Source organism: Colletotrichum costaricense (assembly GCF_030867565.1).
Source record: "Colletotrichum costaricense strain IMI 309622 chromosome Unknown Scaffold_7.1, whole genome shotgun sequence".
In the NCBI taxonomy this organism is placed as follows: domain Eukaryota; kingdom Fungi; phylum Ascomycota; class Sordariomycetes; order Glomerellales; family Glomerellaceae; genus Colletotrichum; species Colletotrichum costaricense.
The window spans coordinates 71,722-90,320 of record NW_026848236.1 but is presented as its reverse complement, the minus strand read 5'-3'; the positions used below and the strand labels follow the sequence as shown (position 1 = coordinate 90,320).

At 52.7% G+C, this 18,599-nt stretch overlaps 7 protein-coding genes across 7 annotated transcripts; 1 reads left to right on the top strand and 6 right to left on the bottom strand.

Annotated features, from left to right (window-relative positions):
- Positions 1-126: 126 nt before the first annotated feature.
- CCOS01_07230 (RhaA is able to hydrolyze alpha-1) lies at positions 127-3,110 on the bottom strand (the record flags this gene model as incomplete). Its single annotated transcript, XM_060455397.1, has 4 exons — positions 127-1,941; positions 1,998-2,661; positions 2,728-2,821; positions 2,990-3,110. 4 exons carry the CDS (start codon positions 3,108-3,110, stop codon positions 127-129), a joined length of 2,694 nt encoding a protein of 897 aa, XP_060313289.1.
- A 544-nt stretch (positions 3,111-3,654) lies between these two features.
- On the bottom strand, positions 3,655-4,345 carry CCOS01_07229 (uncharacterized protein; the record flags this gene model as incomplete). The annotated part of the gene is made up of 2 exons (XM_060455396.1): positions 3,655-3,932; positions 4,015-4,345. 2 exons carry the CDS (start codon positions 4,343-4,345, stop codon positions 3,655-3,657), a joined length of 609 nt encoding a protein of 202 aa, XP_060313288.1.
- Positions 4,346-5,696: 1,351 nt separating this feature from the next.
- Positions 5,697-6,611, bottom strand: CCOS01_07228 (uncharacterized protein; the record flags this gene model as incomplete). The annotated part of the gene is made up of 1 exon (XM_060455395.1): positions 5,697-6,611. One exon carries the CDS (start codon positions 6,609-6,611, stop codon positions 5,697-5,699), a length of 915 nt encoding a protein of 304 aa, XP_060313287.1.
- Positions 6,612-7,756: 1,145 nt separating this feature from the next.
- On the bottom strand, positions 7,757-8,716 carry CCOS01_07227 (uncharacterized protein; the record flags this gene model as incomplete). The annotated part of the gene is made up of 2 exons (XM_060455394.1): positions 7,757-8,346; positions 8,416-8,716. 2 exons carry the CDS (start codon positions 8,714-8,716, stop codon positions 7,757-7,759), a joined length of 891 nt encoding a protein of 296 aa, XP_060313286.1.
- Positions 8,717-9,760: 1,044 nt separating this feature from the next.
- On the top strand, positions 9,761-13,003 carry CCOS01_07226 (uncharacterized protein; the record flags this gene model as incomplete). Its single annotated transcript, XM_060455393.1, has 1 exon — positions 9,761-13,003. The coding sequence occupies one exon, from the start codon at positions 9,761-9,763 to the stop codon at positions 13,001-13,003; it is 3,243 nt and encodes a 1,080-aa protein (XP_060313285.1).
- A 52-nt stretch (positions 13,004-13,055) lies between these two features.
- Positions 13,056-13,964, bottom strand: CCOS01_07225 (uncharacterized protein; the record flags this gene model as incomplete). Its single annotated transcript, XM_060455392.1, has 1 exon — positions 13,056-13,964. The coding sequence occupies one exon, from the start codon at positions 13,962-13,964 to the stop codon at positions 13,056-13,058; it is 909 nt and encodes a 302-aa protein (XP_060313284.1).
- A 956-nt stretch (positions 13,965-14,920) lies between these two features.
- On the bottom strand, positions 14,921-18,466 carry CCOS01_07224 (uncharacterized protein; the record flags this gene model as incomplete). Its single annotated transcript, XM_060455391.1, has 9 exons — positions 14,921-15,158; positions 15,238-16,145; positions 16,226-16,504; positions 16,574-16,823; positions 16,891-17,290; positions 17,356-17,709; positions 17,778-17,814; positions 17,900-18,054; positions 18,109-18,466. 9 exons carry the CDS (start codon positions 18,464-18,466, stop codon positions 14,921-14,923), a joined length of 2,979 nt encoding a protein of 992 aa, XP_060313283.1.
- Between the last annotated feature and the right edge of the window lie 133 nt (positions 18,467-18,599).

The following is an 18,599-nucleotide window of genomic DNA, read 5'->3' as shown; positions in this document are numbered from 1 at the left end:
ACCAGCTGCACAACTACATGTATATACTTCAAGACAAGCGGGTAACAGAAGCCCTTAGCACTTAATGTCTATTTGTCTCTTTGACCCATCACCCTTCTGCGCTAAGTAATAGTAGGCTGAGCTAGTTTAAACAATACCATTATCCAGCGACGCGTCGACAGTAAACTGATACTCAGACCTTCCATGCAACGCAATGCTCTGATTCCCATAAACAAACTGTCCCTGCGTGCCGACTGGTGCCCGAATAGTAACACCAATATCACCATCGCGCACCCTCCACTCAACACTCAACTCACCTTCAAACGCAGTGACAACCTTGGCACTCGCCCTCTTCAGCCCCATCTCGACACCACTCGCAGGCGAAACCACCCAGTTCCTGTACCCAAACCCGTCAACACCCGTAGCAGCCCGCAGCCCCGCAGCCCACTCCGTTAGCACATACGTCGCGGCGCCGCCCCACGGATGACTCAGGCTCGTGAACAGTCCCAGGCCGGGCTGTTGCGTCGCGGCGTTGACGTACTCCCAGCTCGCGCCGACCGCGCTCTTGTTCTGCGCTGCGGTCGTGTCGCCGGGTAGCATGGCGCCCCAGAGACTCTCCATCAACTCTTTCGCTGCCTGCGTCTCGTTGCCGATGAACAGCGCTTCCAGCAGGAAGCCATTGGTGTTGGGTGAGATGTTGACGCTCGAGTCGTTGGAACTCACTGCCGAGGTATCCTTGTATCCCGGGCCCAGCTTCAGGCGTGATACAGCGTCAAGAGACCGCGATGCGCGTCTTGCATTCGCCACGCCTGAAGTGATGCAGAACGCCGTTGCAGCCACAGAAATGCCGTCCAGATCAGCCGGCGAAAGACCGTACGCGCCTGCCTCCTCGTTCCAGAGACGCTCGTTGATCGCAGTCGCAAGCGATGTCGCCGCGTCCCGGTATCGCGTAGCAGATGCCGTATCGTTCAGAGCATCAGCCACGTCAGCAGCACCGTTGAGAGTCTGAACGGCCTCGCATCCGATCGCGGATCCCCCGTCAGCGGGCCCCGTAAACGCGAACCCTCCATCGAAAGTCAACAGCCCTGTCGTGGAGTTGATCTGTGGCAGAAGCCAGTCGAGCACCCCCTGCCATCGCGGCCACGTGGATCTTGCCCACTCGAGGTCGTTCGTCAGACGCACGTGGTCGTTGAAGGCCATGAGGCCTAGGAGCTGGTAATCTTGCAGCCCGAAGCTCCCCGCCGGCGCTAATGCATCGGCGACGGAGGAGAGGTTGTAGCCCAGATTAGGTGAGATGTTCATCTGCCCGTTTGCGATTTGTGAATCAAGTAGCAGCTGCAGGGTCCCCCTAGCCTGCTCCGTCTTTGACGTGCTGACGGCGATGATGCGTGCCGTGTGGTAAAAGTCGCCGAGCCAGATGAGGCGGTCGCGCTTCGGACCGTCAAGGCAGGCGGCTTCACTGTTAGCTTGAGTCCCGTATTCGGCGAGGATGTCTTCCGCGTTGCCGGTGAGGGTGTTTGAGTAGAGCGTGGAGCCGTTAGCGGTGTCGTAGACGTGCACGTTCTTGAAGTAGGCTGCCTGGTCTTGGTACGCCCCGAAGCCGAAGGAGCCGCTGAAGTCAGGCGACCCGGTGTAGGAGACTGTGCCGGAGCTGAGAGCCCACGGGTAGTCGGAGCGCGAGATGTTCAGGATCTGGGTGTCGTTGATTGAGACTGCTAGGTGGCCGGTGGGAGCCATGGAGGCTTTGATGCGGTACCACTCGTTCTCTTTCACTGTGAACGGGACCTCGAAGACGTCGAGCAAGTAGCTTGTGAGTGTTGTCTGGTTCACAAAGTCAGGACCGTATGCCAGTGAAATGGTGTTGGGCGGTGTCAGAGTCTTGTTGACGTTCGCGAAGGTGCTCGACTCGGGAAGCTCGCCGGTGAGGAGCATGGTGTATCCATTGCCGGCGATGACTCCTCCCTGTGTATCTCATCAGCATTGGCTTTCCCCCGGACCTTACGTGAGTCTGAACTTACCGTTACCCACCAGCTGCCTCCCCTCTCGATCTTGGTATCAAACTCAAGAGTGTAATTGCTCCACGTTGTGCCCTTGTATGTCACCGAGGGTCTGGTGCTACGCGCAAACACCCCGTTCTCTTCAGTGACCTCCCAGATTGTCGTTTGCGTACCCATGTCAAAGCAGGCCGCCGTGGCTGCCCGAGCACCGAGCTTCCAGACCTCGTTCAGAATTTCATCGTCACTCTCAAACTGCCCCGGAAGTTTCTCTGGCTCGATAGTATCGATCGTCGCCTCGAAGCCCACGCTCGAGAAAGAGACAGTGCCATTCGTCAAAAGTCTGATGGATTGCCATTTCTGCCCTCCTTGAATGAGCGGGGATTGGACTCGGCCGACAGACGTGATGTTGAACGTCTCGACGCGGAAGCTGTTGCTGAGCTGATTGGAGAAGGTGTACGGCCCGTCGCCGAACGGATGATCGAGCCCGTCAAAGTGCTCAGTGTACTTCACCTCGATCTGGGCCGGGGCGCTGAGGGCGGAGACTTCAAAGATCGGATAACCCGCTCTCTCGGCTCCGTAATCCAAGGTTGCCAGCGGGATTTCCGGGCTTAGGGTGAACGGGGCGAAAGGGGAGGTTTGCAGCTGTGCTGCCGTGCCGGTAGCGATGCCTTTGGCCGTGAAGCTTCTGATTGAAATCTTGAAATTAGGGGTGGGCTCCTTGCCTGGGAGAAGGTAGCTCTTGGTGTCTTACCTCGTGGTCGAGTTGCGGCTTGACGCATTGGCGACAACACCAACGGCACTGGCTGCGAGCGCCAGCAATAAACGTGAAACTGCCATTCCTACTTCTGGAACCCAGTGTTATGGGCAGGAAAGATCTAAACGACAGTTTGAAGAGGCAAAGCAGCAAATTTTCCTCTCACAACGAAAGACTCATCGAAGACGAACATCCCGGCCCCAATTTCCTCGGCTTGTGGCCGCCATCTTGTAGTCTGGAATATTCGCACGATCCACACCGAGCAGATTACGTCGCGTCACCCTCGCAACTGAAAGCATGACTGCTCGGGCCATCAAAAGCCGAGCAGAGCGGTCCTTGTCTTCGTCTCGTGTGCTTATTAGTGCCATTTCGATCATCATTTAATGTTAACATCCCTCGCAAAATCCACAAAGGAAATGCGTGGTTAGGGTTGCTCGCCAACAAACACCCCGATCAGGCGCGCTAGATACAAGTTCCCCGGACCCAGGTGTTTGTTTGTGGGGAAATGCGCGGGGAAGGCTGTTCGGGGCAGCATGCCGGCTGTGTGAAGCACTTTTATCGGCACTTCATCGCGGTGAAACGTTGTCGATTGATCCCCGGACCGACCCGAGCCGATGAAAGAGGTCCGGAACATCATATGAACGTTATGAATGCAGCACGAGACGACGAGCCAAGGATCGGGTTGACTTGTGGGGACAAGAACATAAAAGAAAGTCCTTTCTCTGCCGTTGCCCCCGTTTCCAGGGTCTATCGAAGCTGTGACATGTTCTTGCTTCAAGGATGGCGACCATAGGAAATAGATACTTGGGATTCCGAAATGTAAGACTCAGTTCAACTACCTTAGGTATCAATCGCAATGACTATAAAGAAACGCATTAATCATCAAGGTCACAAGAAAAGTGCTTCCCTCTCCACGCCTCTCCGTTAACCCTTGTTGTCATTCTTCTTCTCGTCTAGACAGATGCACAGGGCACACATGAGCGCCATATCAACCCCCGGTGCCACCGTGAGCGCGTACGTCTGCTTGCCACCGAAGAAGTCGCGCGCCCGGAGCATGTTTCTGTCAATTCGCCCCAGCACCTGGCCGGTATTCGTGTCAACAATATCGGCCTGTGTCGATAGCCAATTGCCCTTCATCTCGAGCGATTCCGTCTTGCCTGTCTGTGGTGAAACGAACGTCGCGGTAGCTTTTGAGCCGATGACTGGTGCCACCCACATGGTTAGCTCGGTACTCTTATCCGCTGTGACTAGCACCAGGGAGGTAGGTAGGGGTAGCAAACTCACGAGCAAAGCTATTCTTCACCTCCATAATCTTGTTGCCCTTGGGATCCTGCGCCGCAAATGTCGTGTGGAGGTGCAAGTGCTCCTTGACGATATCAAATAGGTGATTCCCCGACATATCATAGACAGCCTTGCGGCCCGAGATTGACAGCGCCTTGCCCTGCACACGGAGGATCGGTTGACCATTGGCAAGCTTGATGTCGAAGCTGTCGCCGGTGATGGAAAGGATCTTTTCCTTGAGCACGAGGGTCTCGCTCTGGCGCGCCGTCAATTGCGGGAAGATGCCGACCGAGTTTCCGGCTTGGGGCAGGCTATGGACTGCTGGGGCAGCCATGGTGCTTATTTGGTGTGTTTTCTCGTCGGGGTTTTACTGGGTCTTCTTATCCCGTTTTCTGTCGTGAATTGTGAGATCGCAATGGGAGTTGACAGAAAGAATAATCTTCACAACGCTTCATGCAGCGGAGACGAGGGATGACGACTGGTTTTAAGTAAGACGCATGTGAAAGCTCATGCGAATCAAAGCTCCTACCGTCAGCTTGAACCTCGACACTTTGGAGATCTGCTGGCTGCCTGCGGCTGAGTAGACCATTGGGGGCAGTGCTTATTGCTTAGCGCCACCATTCGGTTTCGCAGGCTCACAGGGCGATGAGACACAACACAAGTACCTGAAAGAAGGGATGATGAGGTGAGGGGCATAAGGAGCTGGTTCGTTGAGAGCTTGATGTCAGACTGTCAGATGAGGCTCGCGATGACGTCAAAGGATGAAGCTGTCTGTCCACTGGCAATGCGGAGGGAAGCTCAAGCAATGCAGAGATCAGACCCTTTTTCTTCCCGTTTGACGTCTCAAAAGAATGGGCGAGTCTCACGCTAATTAGCTGTGATGAAGCGCTAAGTACTTCGCGGTAGAAGAGGGGCTGCGTACGCCACATTATTCCCGGCTCGCAAGTTGCCTGGGGTTTAACGGTTTCATTGCAGCTCTTGGGAAGACATGACTACTCACCAAACTACTTACCTTGGGAAATGTACGTTGGTCAAGTTACAAGTAGCTTGGGCATATGAAGACGCCATCCCATCCGAGGCCGAAACCGAGAAACAATTCTCCCCAAAGTTTGGCACAGCCACAAACATGCGGCGCATGGTCGCTCCAGCCACTTATCTACGTATTACAAGTAGCTCTACAGCGCCTCGGTGCGCCACAGTTGAGCATCGCGTGGCTGAAATGCTTAAGGCACACTCGGCCTGGACAGCTGCTCGTGGCAAGAGTGTCAAGAAAGTGGCGTCAAGATCTCGATGATGGGAAACGAGGTTATTGACGGTTAATGGTAGCATTAAACACATATTAGAGTTGAACGTGATGTTTTTCACGATTTGTACAATAACTGGTCAAATCAAGCAAGGCCACATTAAAATCTCACAAATATAATTTTAACGGGAATGGAAAGAGAGGACCATTAGATTGATTCATCATTTTCTGGAATATCGGTCGGAAACGAATGCAAGATTATCATGGCTGTGTCGATCTGTACTTAATTGTGACCCTTCTTAGATTATATCAACGTCACCCTTCGCTTCCAAGTAATTGATGAGATAGAAACGTGACATGAGTTGCTTTCCATCTCTCAAGCAATCCATCGCCCGGCCAGCATTCCAAAGGAACCTATACTCAGAAGTCCAGAGGAACGGGATCAATGGCCCTCAAGCTCCTTCTCAGTCCAGTCCCACAACTCCTTGGCCGCCTTATCGTCGTACAAGTTCGCCTCCTTATACTCCTTGAACTTCGGATTGTAGAAGCCGCCACTCTTGACACTGGCACTCGCAGCTGTGCTGGCCCAAAGCTGAGCTCGCGCACCCGCGTGGACGTCGGTCAGGAAGATCGACCCAAGTACACTAATCACTCCGCCGACCCAGGGCCTTCTCTTTCTGAAGTCGTCAAAGAGACCAGTGTTGACGACTCCAGGGTGGACTGCAACGAACTTGATGGAGGGGTAAAGCTGGCTCAGCGTGCGGGTGTGGTAGTAGTCTGCGAGCTTGGACTGCCCATAGCGAGCCAGACTGGAGATGTTGTCGAGTGGGGTCTTGCACTTTGAGAGGAGAATTCCCTCCGAGGGCGCTTGTTTGAACAGCTCTGAGCTCAAGTTGACGACGCGGACATCAGATCCTGACTGTTCGGCAGTTTTTTTGAGGATCGGAAGCAGCAATTTAGTGAACAGAGCCGGGCCCATGTAATTTGATCCAAACTGAATTTCGTATCCATCTGTTGTTAGGCCTGGTGGTGTAGCCATCAGACCAGCGTTGTTCATCAAGATGTCGAGACGGTCGGCTGAGGTGAGGAAGGCGTCGGTGGACTTCTTGATCGAGGCGAAGGAGCCTAAATCTAGCTCGAGGTACTTGATCTTGTTCTTGGCTGCCGGCACGGCTTGCTCCACCTCCTTGATGGCGGCATTACCACGGGCTTCTGTCCTAGCTGTGAGGTAGATTGCTGCGGGGTTATGCTTCGCCAGCTGAATAACGCTTTCTTTGCCGAGACCGCTGCTTCCACCTGTGACGATGATGACTTTGCCGGCCAGGTCTGGTATGTCCTTCTCTGGGGAAAACGTCATGGTACCTTCGTGGCGTGAGCTAGAGTTATCAATGGGGGCGAGTTTATGGGGTAGTGAATGGACAAAATGGGCGCGTTGTTATATGGCACTGTCTAAGTTGGGTATGTTGATTCGATGATGCTTCGAATGGGTATAATGAGGTAAAGGGTAATCTTCGAAGCCAACGTGATGCTACAAATCTCTGGGAAACAGCGACGGTCAGCGGAGCTAATGGGTCATAATATACCAATTGGTCAACTTTCAAAGCCGCGGTAAATACCAGCTGATTGGTTCACATCCCGCCTTGTCTCGGAGACTTTGTCTTTACTGCATCGTTCATGGCTGCGGCCTTGTGGTTTTCGAAGAGCTTGGAAAGCCGGCGCCGAGTTTGAAAACTCGCTGACCAATCCGATCAGCAGTCCATAAATTAAGACAATCGACCAAGATTTGTTATTTTAAAATGCATGAAAAGTATTTGAGAAATTGCGACTTATCTTGGTTTGGCAGGCGCCCCGTAGCCGGCGATACACGAATGCGGAAGCGGAACTTGCATTGGTCCGATTCTATCAGCCCAACGTGACGCGTTCACTAATCATTTTCAGCTGACGCTGACTACAGCTGAGTCGGAGGTATTAGTCGTTGGGCCCGAGTTGGTCGCGCGTATTACAGCAGGACAAAGCTCTGTTCAAGCCAATCGATATCTGCGCGCCCATTGGCCAAAATAATTCAACGGTTGTCCCCTAAACCCTCAGAACACGGTCTCTTTGAGTTGTGGATTTGGCGACGCATGTTCCGATACGCAATTCTATTGGGATTTTGCATAGTCACGATAATCCCAACCTAGAAATACTCATGGGCTGACGTTCGGTATCCAACGTATCAAATCACGACAGATAAAATCATGGAGGCTTGGCATTAAGGTTATCTGATTCAAACCTAGCACGGGATGATGTTGAGAATGAGATGGTGACAAAATTTCACGGACTACTTCAAGGTGATGGGAACGAAGACGAAGCAGCGGCTTACTTTGATATGCTACGTACCAATACTCCAATCCTCCAAAGTTTAACTTAGGTACATGAAGAAATTGAGATATCAACAACACTGAGGTAGGCAAAGTCCCAAACGTTTTTCACAACACAGGCCGTTCAAACTGATTTTCCCCCTTAGGTGTAAAGACGGGCAATCGTCTCAGGCAAGTTCAGCTCCAAGTCCACGGCTGAGACATTGCGAGAAAGCAATGCCGACCTCTTCGCGATATCCTGCGCCTCCGGATCAAATTGTTGCTGGAAGAAGTCCTTGGTGTCCTCAATGACCTGCTCATGGGACGGCGCCGAAGCTCTGTTGATCGTCTTCTTGCCGCCGCTGAGAGCTGACAGAGGGAACCAGCTGAAGCGCTGGGCGAGCTCGTCGATGTAACCGTACATTTCAGCGGAGGTGTCGAATGCCTTGTTGATCCATCCGATGTTCGCGGCGTCCTCTGCAGTGATGTCGTTGGAGCTCAGGACATACTCCATGGCGCGGCCTCTGCCGATGAGACCCGGGAGGAATTGGCTGCCGCCACCGCCGGGGAACAAGCCGCTTCCGACTTCGGGTTGGCCGAAGAGGCTCTCGCCCTTTGTGGCGAAGCGCATGTCGAGAGAAACGAGGAACTCGTTGCCGGCACCGCGGGCGCGGCCTTCCACAGCCCCGATGGTGACTTGGTGCAACTGGGAGACGTTGTAGATGAGAGTACCAAATTCTTTGCCAAATGCAGCTTCAAGATGTCAGTCATTATATCATGAAACCCAGAGTAACTTCAATCGGAGTTTTGGGATGCACTTACGATCTGCCAACTCAGGCAGGGAGAGATCTAGATGCGCCATGAAAAACCTAGGAACATTGCTGTTGAAGATAACGACCTTGGTTTCGTTATTGACCTGGAGGCGAGACACCAAATCGGTCAAATCGTTCTGGGTATCCAGGTTCCACAAGTTGATAGGAGACGAAGGATTGTGAAAGGTCACCGTCAAGACGCTGCCATTTTGAGCTGTTTTCAATCCGGTGTAGTTGGGAAGGTCTATGCAGTATGCGGGCCGTACTAAAGTAGCAGCCAAAGCCAGGCCAGAGAAGATAAAAGGATGCATTATGAGTTTTGAGAGACTAGCAGAGAGCTTGAGACGAGGATTCAAGGAACTGATCGACTGATGAGAGACTTGGGATGAACTAGTCTGTTGCTTTAAATACAGGCTGGGGTTCCTCATAGCAAGGATACCCGTTGTTACTTGCTTATAAACCAAGTCATTTAGAGCGTCGTGCGAGTTATATGGAGAGATTAGTGATTATTTGCCGAACCCCTTTCTCTGAGAATCTGAAAGAAGCAATCCAAAGACCAGCTAGTCATTCACTCAGTGCGCTTACAAATAGCTCTCAAAAATATTTTCTCTTCAGCATCCAGCCTCAAGACTTGAGAATCCGCTTGAATCGAATCAGTGATACCTGAAGACAACCCAAATGCATAGTAGCCTATAACACAATTTGGAAGGATTGTCTCTAGTATCTCGTGTTATTTGGAAGCGTTGAGATCTAAGCACTTTGTAAATTATATGGATATATAAGGTGGTGTGGTCCACTAGGCCACTCTTCCATTTACCTAATGTAGTATATCTTCTAGCGAAACCTTGGGCTTCTATCCATTCTTCACATTCCATACCACTCACGTAGCAGGACCATCAACTCTTGACTATCACACCCACCCCACGGTTGCTCTGCTGATGTGTACCGAGAGCACGCCTGCGGCTTTCCACGCCATGTACGGTTTAGGAGTTCAGCCGCAAGGGCTGCAGCATCCTTGCCGCCACGGCATTGAACAAAAGTGACAACAAGAACGCCACATACCATTCGAGAGGTCAGCCGCAAGGGAAGCGCTCCCTTGCTGCCATGGCGTTCGAGACAACGCCACATAGCCCCCGCTCTTGTTTGGCTGAAAGCATGCGTTGTACGGTTATAACATTCTGATGTTGACCTCTGAAGCTGCCAAGCTTAGTTTTCAACGTTGGTACAAACATAGCGACGCTCTTTCGATGTGCAGTTAAATCTGATCTTATCGTGTCCAACACCTACACCGACTTCCTCTGAATCGCTTCTGCCGTTGCATTTGTCTGGTCGTCAACTAGACCCACCAATAACCGATGGAGAACATTCCGGAGATTGTCGAAGCCATCCGCCAGCCTGCGGAGGTGCTCTCCCAACATCCAGATGATCTTGGTGTGAAGCAAGCACTCGCAAAAGCCATCAATGCTGCAACGAGAGCTTTGGAACAGCTCCTCAGTGTTTCCACGGGATCGCTTGAGGACGTTAATCTGATTATCGAGTGGAACGAACAGGTTTTATCGGTCGTGCCAGAAAAGCATGCGTTCCGTGCGACTTTGTTGGGCGACCTCTCCCAGGCATATTATCAACGATTCTCCATGCCGGGATCCGACGGAAACGTAAACGACCTGAACAGGGCTGTGCAACTTGCCGAAGAAGATGTTCCAGCCACGCGCCCAGAAACGGAGCAGCGGATGTTAGCTTTAGCCAACCTCAACCAAATGTTACAAAACCGGTACGACTACACGAGAGATAAGCAAGACATCAATCGGGCCATCAGCGTGGGTGAAGATGCGGCGGAGAGGATACCCAAGGACTCGCGTTACACTGCCCTGATTTTGCGTCGGCTTGCTATCTCGCGTGGTAAGCTGTTCGAGCTCACACATAACCTAGACGATGCCGAGCGAGCTCTTAACACGGCTGAGGCCGCTATAAAGACGGCAAAATCACAGGGGGACGTGCCTAGTGTGGTAATCGGTTCCAACACTCTAGCACGAATTCTGGGGAGGCGGTTCGAGCAAACAGCGAACATTGAAGATCTGGATCGTGCAGTCGACGTTCTCACTGCCACTGTGCCACTAATTCCAAAGAATGAGATAAACTATGTGGTTGGTACAAGCTACCTGGCAACCTTGCTGGGTATCCGTTACGAGCAACAAGGGGATGTTGACGATCTCAGTGCAAGCATTTCATACACGAAGAGTGTGTTGCAGTTGATAAGCAATGACGATACTGAAAGACCTGTTCAGTTGTTTAACTTGGCGAACAGGCTTGTTGAGCGAGCGCAATATACCGGTGTCCTCAGCGATCTCGACGATGCCGTTGACTGCGGGCGACAAGCTCTGCGCATGGTGCGTGCAAATCATCCAGAACGGACCAATTGGCTCAGGGGACTCAGCCAGTTCCTGGGTATACGATTCAACATGGGTTCAAAGCATCTACAGGACATTCAGCAAGCAATTGACCTCAGTAGAGAAGCGGCGCAGGTGGTTGACGGCGATGACATGGGGATGCGCGCGGCAGTGGCGAACGTTCTTTCAAATCTGCTGAAGGAAAAGTACGATCACTATGGCGAAGCTGCCGACTTGGACGAGGCCATTAATATCATTAGAGAAGTTATTCATGGTGGTCTACCAGAAAGTCTTCCTGAGAGAGTGTACCTGGAATTCGGCTTGGGGGACGCGTTGCATGCTCGATTTGACCATACTGGCGACGTCACGGATCTGCAGAATTCTAGAGAGGCCTTTCAGCGAGCATGGGAGTCTCGAGCTGCACCGCTCACGATTCGAATTGATGCTGCGGTTCGGGCTGCTGACGTTGCCAAGGAACAGCTGGAGACTCACGATTCCTCGGATCCATCGTTGCTACTCCAATACTGGACGGAAGTCTCATCGGACCTCGACCGTGCTCTCAGTCTTCTCCATGCTTTGAGCCCCCGACATATGCAGAATGTCAACAAGCAACAAATGCTGAAGCGATTCGCTGGTCTTGGCGCCAACGCTGCCGCCGCCGCTTTGAATGCAGGGAAGGAGGCCTCGTATGCTCTGCAGCAGCTGGAGCTCGGGAGAGGCGTGATATCTGGTCTTGTTCTTGATCTCCGGACTGATCTGTCATTTCTTCGAGAGGAACACTCAGAATGGGCAGATGATCTTTCCCGTCTTCGCAGCATATTAGATTCCGGTCATTCCGCACTATTAACGACTGGCTCGTTGGAGTCGGGTTCACAAGCTCGCCGCCGAGCAGAGATGGACCTTGAAAATCTTCTAACCAAGATCCGCAGCGAGAAAGGTTTCGAGAGATTCTTGATGCCGCCTACCGTTGAGCAGCTCATGGAAGCCGCCGACTCGGACCCTGCTGTTGTGGTAAACGTGTCTTCGTTCCGATGCGATGCTTTTATCGTTGATCAGCACCGCATCAAGCTGCTGGGGCTTCCCCTTTTGCGCCTCGAAGACATACAGTCATACGCCAAGGGACTGAAGGACCGTCCCGACTCGCTGTCTTCGGTGTTAGAGTGGCTATGGTCCTCAGCAGTGCATCCAGTTCTCAACGCACTTGGTCTCGACCGCCCTCTCCCTCTGGATGAAGATTCATGGCCGCACATTTGGTGGATACCGGTTGGCCCCCTCAACAGTTTACCACTGCATGCCGCTGGATACCACAACAAGCACTCTGGAGAAACAGCCCTCGATTGTGTCATGTCGTCATACAGCTCATCGCTAAATTCTCTGCTTACCGGCCGTCGCCAGAAGATTCCGCAGTATGATTCCGGCCCAATCAACGCGTTGTTGGTTTCAATGAAGAGCACACCACGCAGATCACCACTGCAGTACGCAGAGCCCGAAGTCGCCATGCTGCAGAAACTCTGTCCGGCCTTGAATGCGACGCCTATTCGTCCCGTCCAAGACAAAGTCAATGTCTTGGAACAGCTCGGCACATGCGATATCTTTCACTTTGCGGGTCACGGCACGTCGAACTCATCGGACCCCTCCCAGAGTGCCCTCCTACTCCGCGACTGGGAGAAGAGCCCGCTGACGGTGGAAGACCTCCGCAACGAGAAGCTGCAAGAGAAGCCACCATTTCTTGCCTATCTCTCTGCTTGTTCCACAGGGGCCAATGAGGTGCTTGGGTTGGTTGATGAAGGGATCCATCTCGGCTACGCATGCCAGCTTGCGGGCTTCCGTCATGTTGTAGGCACCCTATGGACCGTGTCTGATCCCTTTTGCGTCAACGTAGCTCGGAAGTTTTATGAGACGATCAAAACTGAGGGGAAGACAGATGCAGCGGTCCATCGAGGACTTCACTTAGCATTGAGGGAGCTACGAGATGTTCAGGTTGGCGCAACTACCCGCGGCTTTAGCAATGGTGCTATTGATGTTGTAATCCCAGATGACGAGGGAGAAGGGATGGCCATCCCAGGAAGAGAGAATGTCGATAGTAATGATGACGGTAATGATGGGGGCCGCACTGCGCAGAGTTCTGGGTCTAGAAAAGGAGACGGAGTAGATGATGAGGAACCGTCCATGAATTCGCTTTGGGTTCCATTTGTTCACTTTGGTGTCTGAACAAACCCCTTTGTCCAATGAACCGTACTCAAAACCTCATAGCTTATGGGTGTTATTTCTCTTCATCATCAGAATCCTGAGGCGCAATATGGCCCCCCTCCCCAGCTCTGCGAATGCGATGCCAATCATCTCCAAATTGCTCAACCGAAACCGTGTAGGTGCCATTTTCATCATCGTCGACAATGAAAGCCTCGTCACCGCCACGCCAATTCTTCTCTGACTCTTCCCGCAGAGACCCAAACAACCCAGTCTTGATCTTGACGCCAGCAAAAAAGACAACGCGTTTTTGGTCCTTCCAAGTTGACCAGCCGCTGCTCGATGCGCCCCTAACCCACGACACCTTGGGACCGACCTTGGCAACGTCAGCAGCGCCGACATCACACCCAACCGTGGCGCTGCCCTTGGAGCTATCCCATGTGGTAATCCCAATATCAGCCGACGAGTAAGTCCAGGTCACGGCACAGAGACCATGTTTCTTCGCATCAGGATACTTGGCAAACAGCACCTTGGCATGGATCTGAAGCCACGCAAGAAACGGATCGCGAAAGTCAAACCCTTCGGACACAATCTCGTCCTCGCAGAGCAACACAGCCCCAAAGCTGCCCGCGGTGCTGTACTTGAAAACACCAGCAACCTCGACTGGAAGACCCACGGCCGCCCCACCCACGCCCGCTTCAAGCTCCACGCTTGTCTCGGTGACTTTGTCTGCCTTCAGCGGCCCGTACCGGCGCGGGTCGGGCGGGCTGCGCTGCAGGTATCCCAGCGGGGCGAGCCCGGCGGCCTTAACGGCCTCGGCGTCGGCTAGGTCGAGGATGGGGTGCCACCGCTGGTACTCGTCATCGAGGTAGCCCAGCATACCCGGTCGCAAGCGGGAGAAGGGGGCTGGCTCATAGAGCGCGTAGCCGAAGCGGTGACGGCGCATGGCACTGCGGTAGCTTTGGGCTAGGCTTGGGTTACCCATTTTTGGTTGTAAGTGTTGGTCTGTATGGCCTTTTGTTGGATTTGGTCTTCTTTGAGGGGTTCAACGTTCGAAGTGATTTACCGAGGTGGTTTCGGCGTGGTAAGGAAAGGATTATGCCGTGGAGACCACGATGCGATGTCGATCTCAGTCTTGCTAGGCGAATGAGCAGGCAAGCAATACTTAAGTTTTCAGCTGAGAGAGGCGGCCTCACATGCTTTGCTAGCTGGTGGCAAGATAGGTACCCAACCAGGTCTCTCTGTTGGGCATTGTCTCACTGTAGCATCCGAAAGCTCCACAATCTGCCAAACCCACGACATATGATTTGAGAGGAAGCGAGCAAAGCAAGCCAAGAAAAACACGGTGCAGCGGATTCCTGTATCGGATTGACACAAATATGATGATTGTCGGCTAGAGCGACAGTCTGGTGTGAGACTGCATGTGGTGCTTTACTTTCACGAGGCATGTCTGAACGTAAAGGCGAGGCTCTTGAGAGTGGTTTAGGATGTATTCCTCATGAGTTACCGATGCAGGAATGTGAGTGTAATACTCCTATATTCTCTAAACCTGACCGTGCTACCCTCAGGCAATTAGAAGTTGTCGTTAGTTTACCAAGGCTGACGAGAAACTGAAGTCTACAGTCTCGAAATTGCCACTATAGATAGGCCGAAGGGCATACCTCCATCAAGACGTAAAGGGCCCCCAGTCACTGTCACAACTTCCCCATGGCCAGCGACTCTTACAACTGCAGGGTCGCTCGATTTGTTACAATTTACGACGGAAGCATGGATCGACAACTCCCCTAGTATGAATAACCACTCAAGATCTACGTATCTACGACTAGATAACGAGCCCATACACATGAATGATACAGGTACCACTGGAATCGCGCATATATCGTTCCTTTGTCATGATTTCCAAGGAGGCCACAAACCGATCATGTGGCGGTGAGAATCACCTTAGTGTTGATGGTCATTCTCTGCAGCAGGATCCATGTTGACATCATCCCAGTCAGCGAAGACGGCGTCGCCAATGCTAATAGTTCCCGTAGCAATGGACTGACCCTTCCCACTCTTCGCCTCCTCGTAAGTCTTGTACACAGAGGCCTTATGGTCGAACCCCTTCTTCAGGGAGAAGCCTGGGGCTTCAAGATTCAGGACATGCTTCTGTTTGTCTGACTCCTGTACTGTTGTCGGCCTGTGTGGTTTGAAGTAGGGTCTATTGTTAGTCATGTTCTCATAAAAGGATGCTGCATCAAGGGGAAAGAGGCACTTACAAAGGCTGCAAGCTGGCTTCAAACACATCATCCAGCACGACGACCACACCCTCCTTGAGCTGCTCGTCAGTCAGATGCTCAGTCAGATTTGTCTTGACCAGGTCGGCGCTGATTTGCGCGTTCGGTGCCGTCTTAAGAACATGGTCCAAGTGGACCTCACTCTTGCTGCCGTAGAGGTAGAAGGGCATCTTGGCTGGGTACTCGTCATCTAGCGCAGCGAACGCCATTGACTCATCAACCACCACCCGCACATTGCTCAGCGCGAAGCCCTCCTCCAACGGCGGCGTATCACCCGCGGGGACTCCCTTGTCCAGTCTAAACTTGAGCTTGGATGCGGTCTCGGGATTGAGCAGACCATCGAGTAGGTTCTCGAGCATCTCTTTCTCCATGTTGGCGATGGTGTAAAACTGGCCAGGGCTCTTGCTGCGCTCCTCTTTGTACCGCGCCTGCACGTTCGCGGGGAGGTCAGCCGTAATAATGAGCTGCTTGCGATGGTTGGCCATGTTGAACATGGCGATGTGGGTGAAGTAGAGCTTCTCTAACCCCTGCACGACGAAACCGTGGAAGTCGGGAGTCCGCTTATTGCGGATGATGACGCGATTCACGCCGCGCTCAGCAATCTTGCGGAACTCCTCGACCATACGGCTCATGAAGTCGGGGCTTGTGGGCCATGGGCTCATGGTCACGTTGACCAGGAAGCGTAAGCTACCTCGCGAGGGCTTGACGTTCCCTTCTTTGTCGGTTGTTTTGAGACCCAGACGAAGTTTGAAGGTCTCTAGGCACTTGCCGTACGCCTTCTCGCCAAACTCGGAGGATGTGAGGAAGAGCGGTCGTTCTTTGACCACGTCCTTCTCGGATGACACGGAGAGCTTAGAGAAGATCCATTGGTTGAGGTAGTTGGCTTCGCCCTAGTTGACCACAGTCCATCAGCGTCTACACGCAACGTGGGAGGGTGAACCCCTGTCTGAGTGGGGGGGAGTTGACTCACCACATCCTGATTCACCTCATTGTCAATCGTGAAGTTGGTCGCAAAGGCATTGATCATGAGATCGCCTCCCAGTTCACACAGCAGATCCCAGGCCTTTTTGTCCTCAAACAGTGTCTTGTTATCACGGCCGAGGATATTCTTTCGGATGTAGTCTTTCTGGACCTCAACACCGATGCCTGGTGTTCTCTCCGAAGGAAGACGAATGAGAGGCACAACGATGAGTGAGTCAGCGGGCCGATCCTGGGGCTTCGGCGTCATTGTGACCCAGTGGCAATAGAGCTGTTGGAGAAAACTGACGTTAGCCCATAGAAGGATACCTAGAAGCAGGGAATTGAGGGTTGAACAGACCTTTGTGCACGAGAAAATGGCCTCGCCGAGCAGTCTGCCATAGCCTTCCTGATCAAGTCCCAGCGTTTGGTGGGTAAGCCAGGTAGCGACAGCTGATGCGCCAGGCTTGCTTCCCTCAACACCGTAGACGCCCATACTGCCCTTGTCGTCGCCGGGGTGGAACACAATGGGACTCGTCCAAGTCAGGAGATATCGCATCCTCCTATCTCGGTAGCAGAGTCCGCCGGCGGGATAGTTGATGTATCCCGATCTGCGATAGTGGATATTAGAAAAGGCAAGGAAACATACAAAGCACATCCAGTAGGGAGAAGACTCACTTGTGCGGATCGATCGTTATGCTATCCGCGTGCTTTAAAGCCTCCAGCTGTGTCTTGGTGTATGGATTCAGGGGCATCGCCGGCACGTACGGGATTTCGCCCGGGCCACGGCCGTCACGTTCCCACAGCAGTGAGGCAAAATAGCCACCCCATGCGGCATCACAGTGGACGGCGAATGACACACCTTCTTTCTTTTGGTACTCGTCACGGATCTTGATGATCTCAGCGAGTGGGTCGCACGCGCCGTGCTCTGTGGAGCCCATGATGGCGACGACGCCGAAGATGGGAGTGTTGTTACTGATGCACTCGTCGAGTTTGGCCCTAAGGTCTTTCGGGTTCATCCGAGCCTCGTTATCGACGTTAATGTCGACGAAGTTTTCGGATCCAATGCCCGAGATGGCTGTTTGGTAGCCTGTCAGCGACATGGATGCCTCATCTGCGTTGATAAATGATAGAGTAACCCACCTCCGCCCTTGGGCCAGGAGTAATGCTTTGTCGCACAAATCATGTACTTTCCTGGGTTAATTTCCAACTTGCGCTCCAACTCATCCTTGCCCGTGGTCTGGACCAGGTACGGCCTCAGTGCGTCCTGAAGGAAGCCCGGGCTGATGGAGTACTTCTCACCCAGTAATGTGGGGATTGAGAGCACCGTGGATGGCGTTAGGTTTAAGAGCTCCTTGTTACTAAGTTCCATGAACTTCTTCGAGCCGGCGTTGCACGTTTCGACCTCGAATGCCGGCTCGACGACGCTAAGGAAGTTGAGGGGACCTTTCTCGATGGCGAGCTTGAGGGAAATTGGGTAGAACTTGAGGTTTCGCGCTACGTGGAGGGAAAGAGAGGATGATTAGATCATGTTCCTTGCGTAAAGAGATGCAGGGGACCCATACTTGCCCAAATGGCCTCGAGATTGGCTACAGATCCATCCTAGTAACATAAAGAACGTGTTAGAAATGATGAATGTCCCTTGACATGAACGTGAGAGGCGGGATCTATGAGCGGAGCGACTTACGCAGGTGATGTGCCCCCAGGGAGCGGGGTTCTCGTCCTGACGATTATATCCCAGCATCTCAGAAAGTTCCTGGCCGACCTGTCTCTCAACTTCGGTTGTGTATGGGCTTGCCTCGGTTGCGACATTGTTGGGGTTGTAAATCATGGTCGACATGTCTTAGAGCCACAAGCGTTAGGTACTGCATTTCAACTGTGTGAACGCTGACTTACACCCAATGATGCTCGCCAGCGTGGTATCCATGTTCATATGAGCATTGTACCGAGGTGACCAGAACGGTACAGAGTGCTTCGCAAGCTTGCCCGACAAGTCTGCCGAGTTCTTGCTGAGCCTATGAATGCTTTGCTGGTAAATATCTAATTTCTTCATGTCCTCTGTGATGAAGATATCCTTGTCATTGTCACCCGCGAGTTCGATCCGGGTCTTTTTCTGCCGCAAGAGGGCCTGACTGAAGAGCTTCTCCAGGACGTCGAGGTTCTCAGCCCGCGGGCCGAGAAACCACGAGCTGACGAGAGCATGTTTGGCCTGGTTCTCGTCGATGTTGCCGGGTTGTGTTCCGTTAGCTGGCATGGTGGATGATACCTGATGAAGTTGCTTTGGAGTTACGTACTCGCAGAAACTAGTTGAAGTTGTGTATAGAGGTTAATAATTCGAGTTCCGAGCAGGTTTGACTTCGTGCTCGTAGTTGTGCTGAGCGACTGGA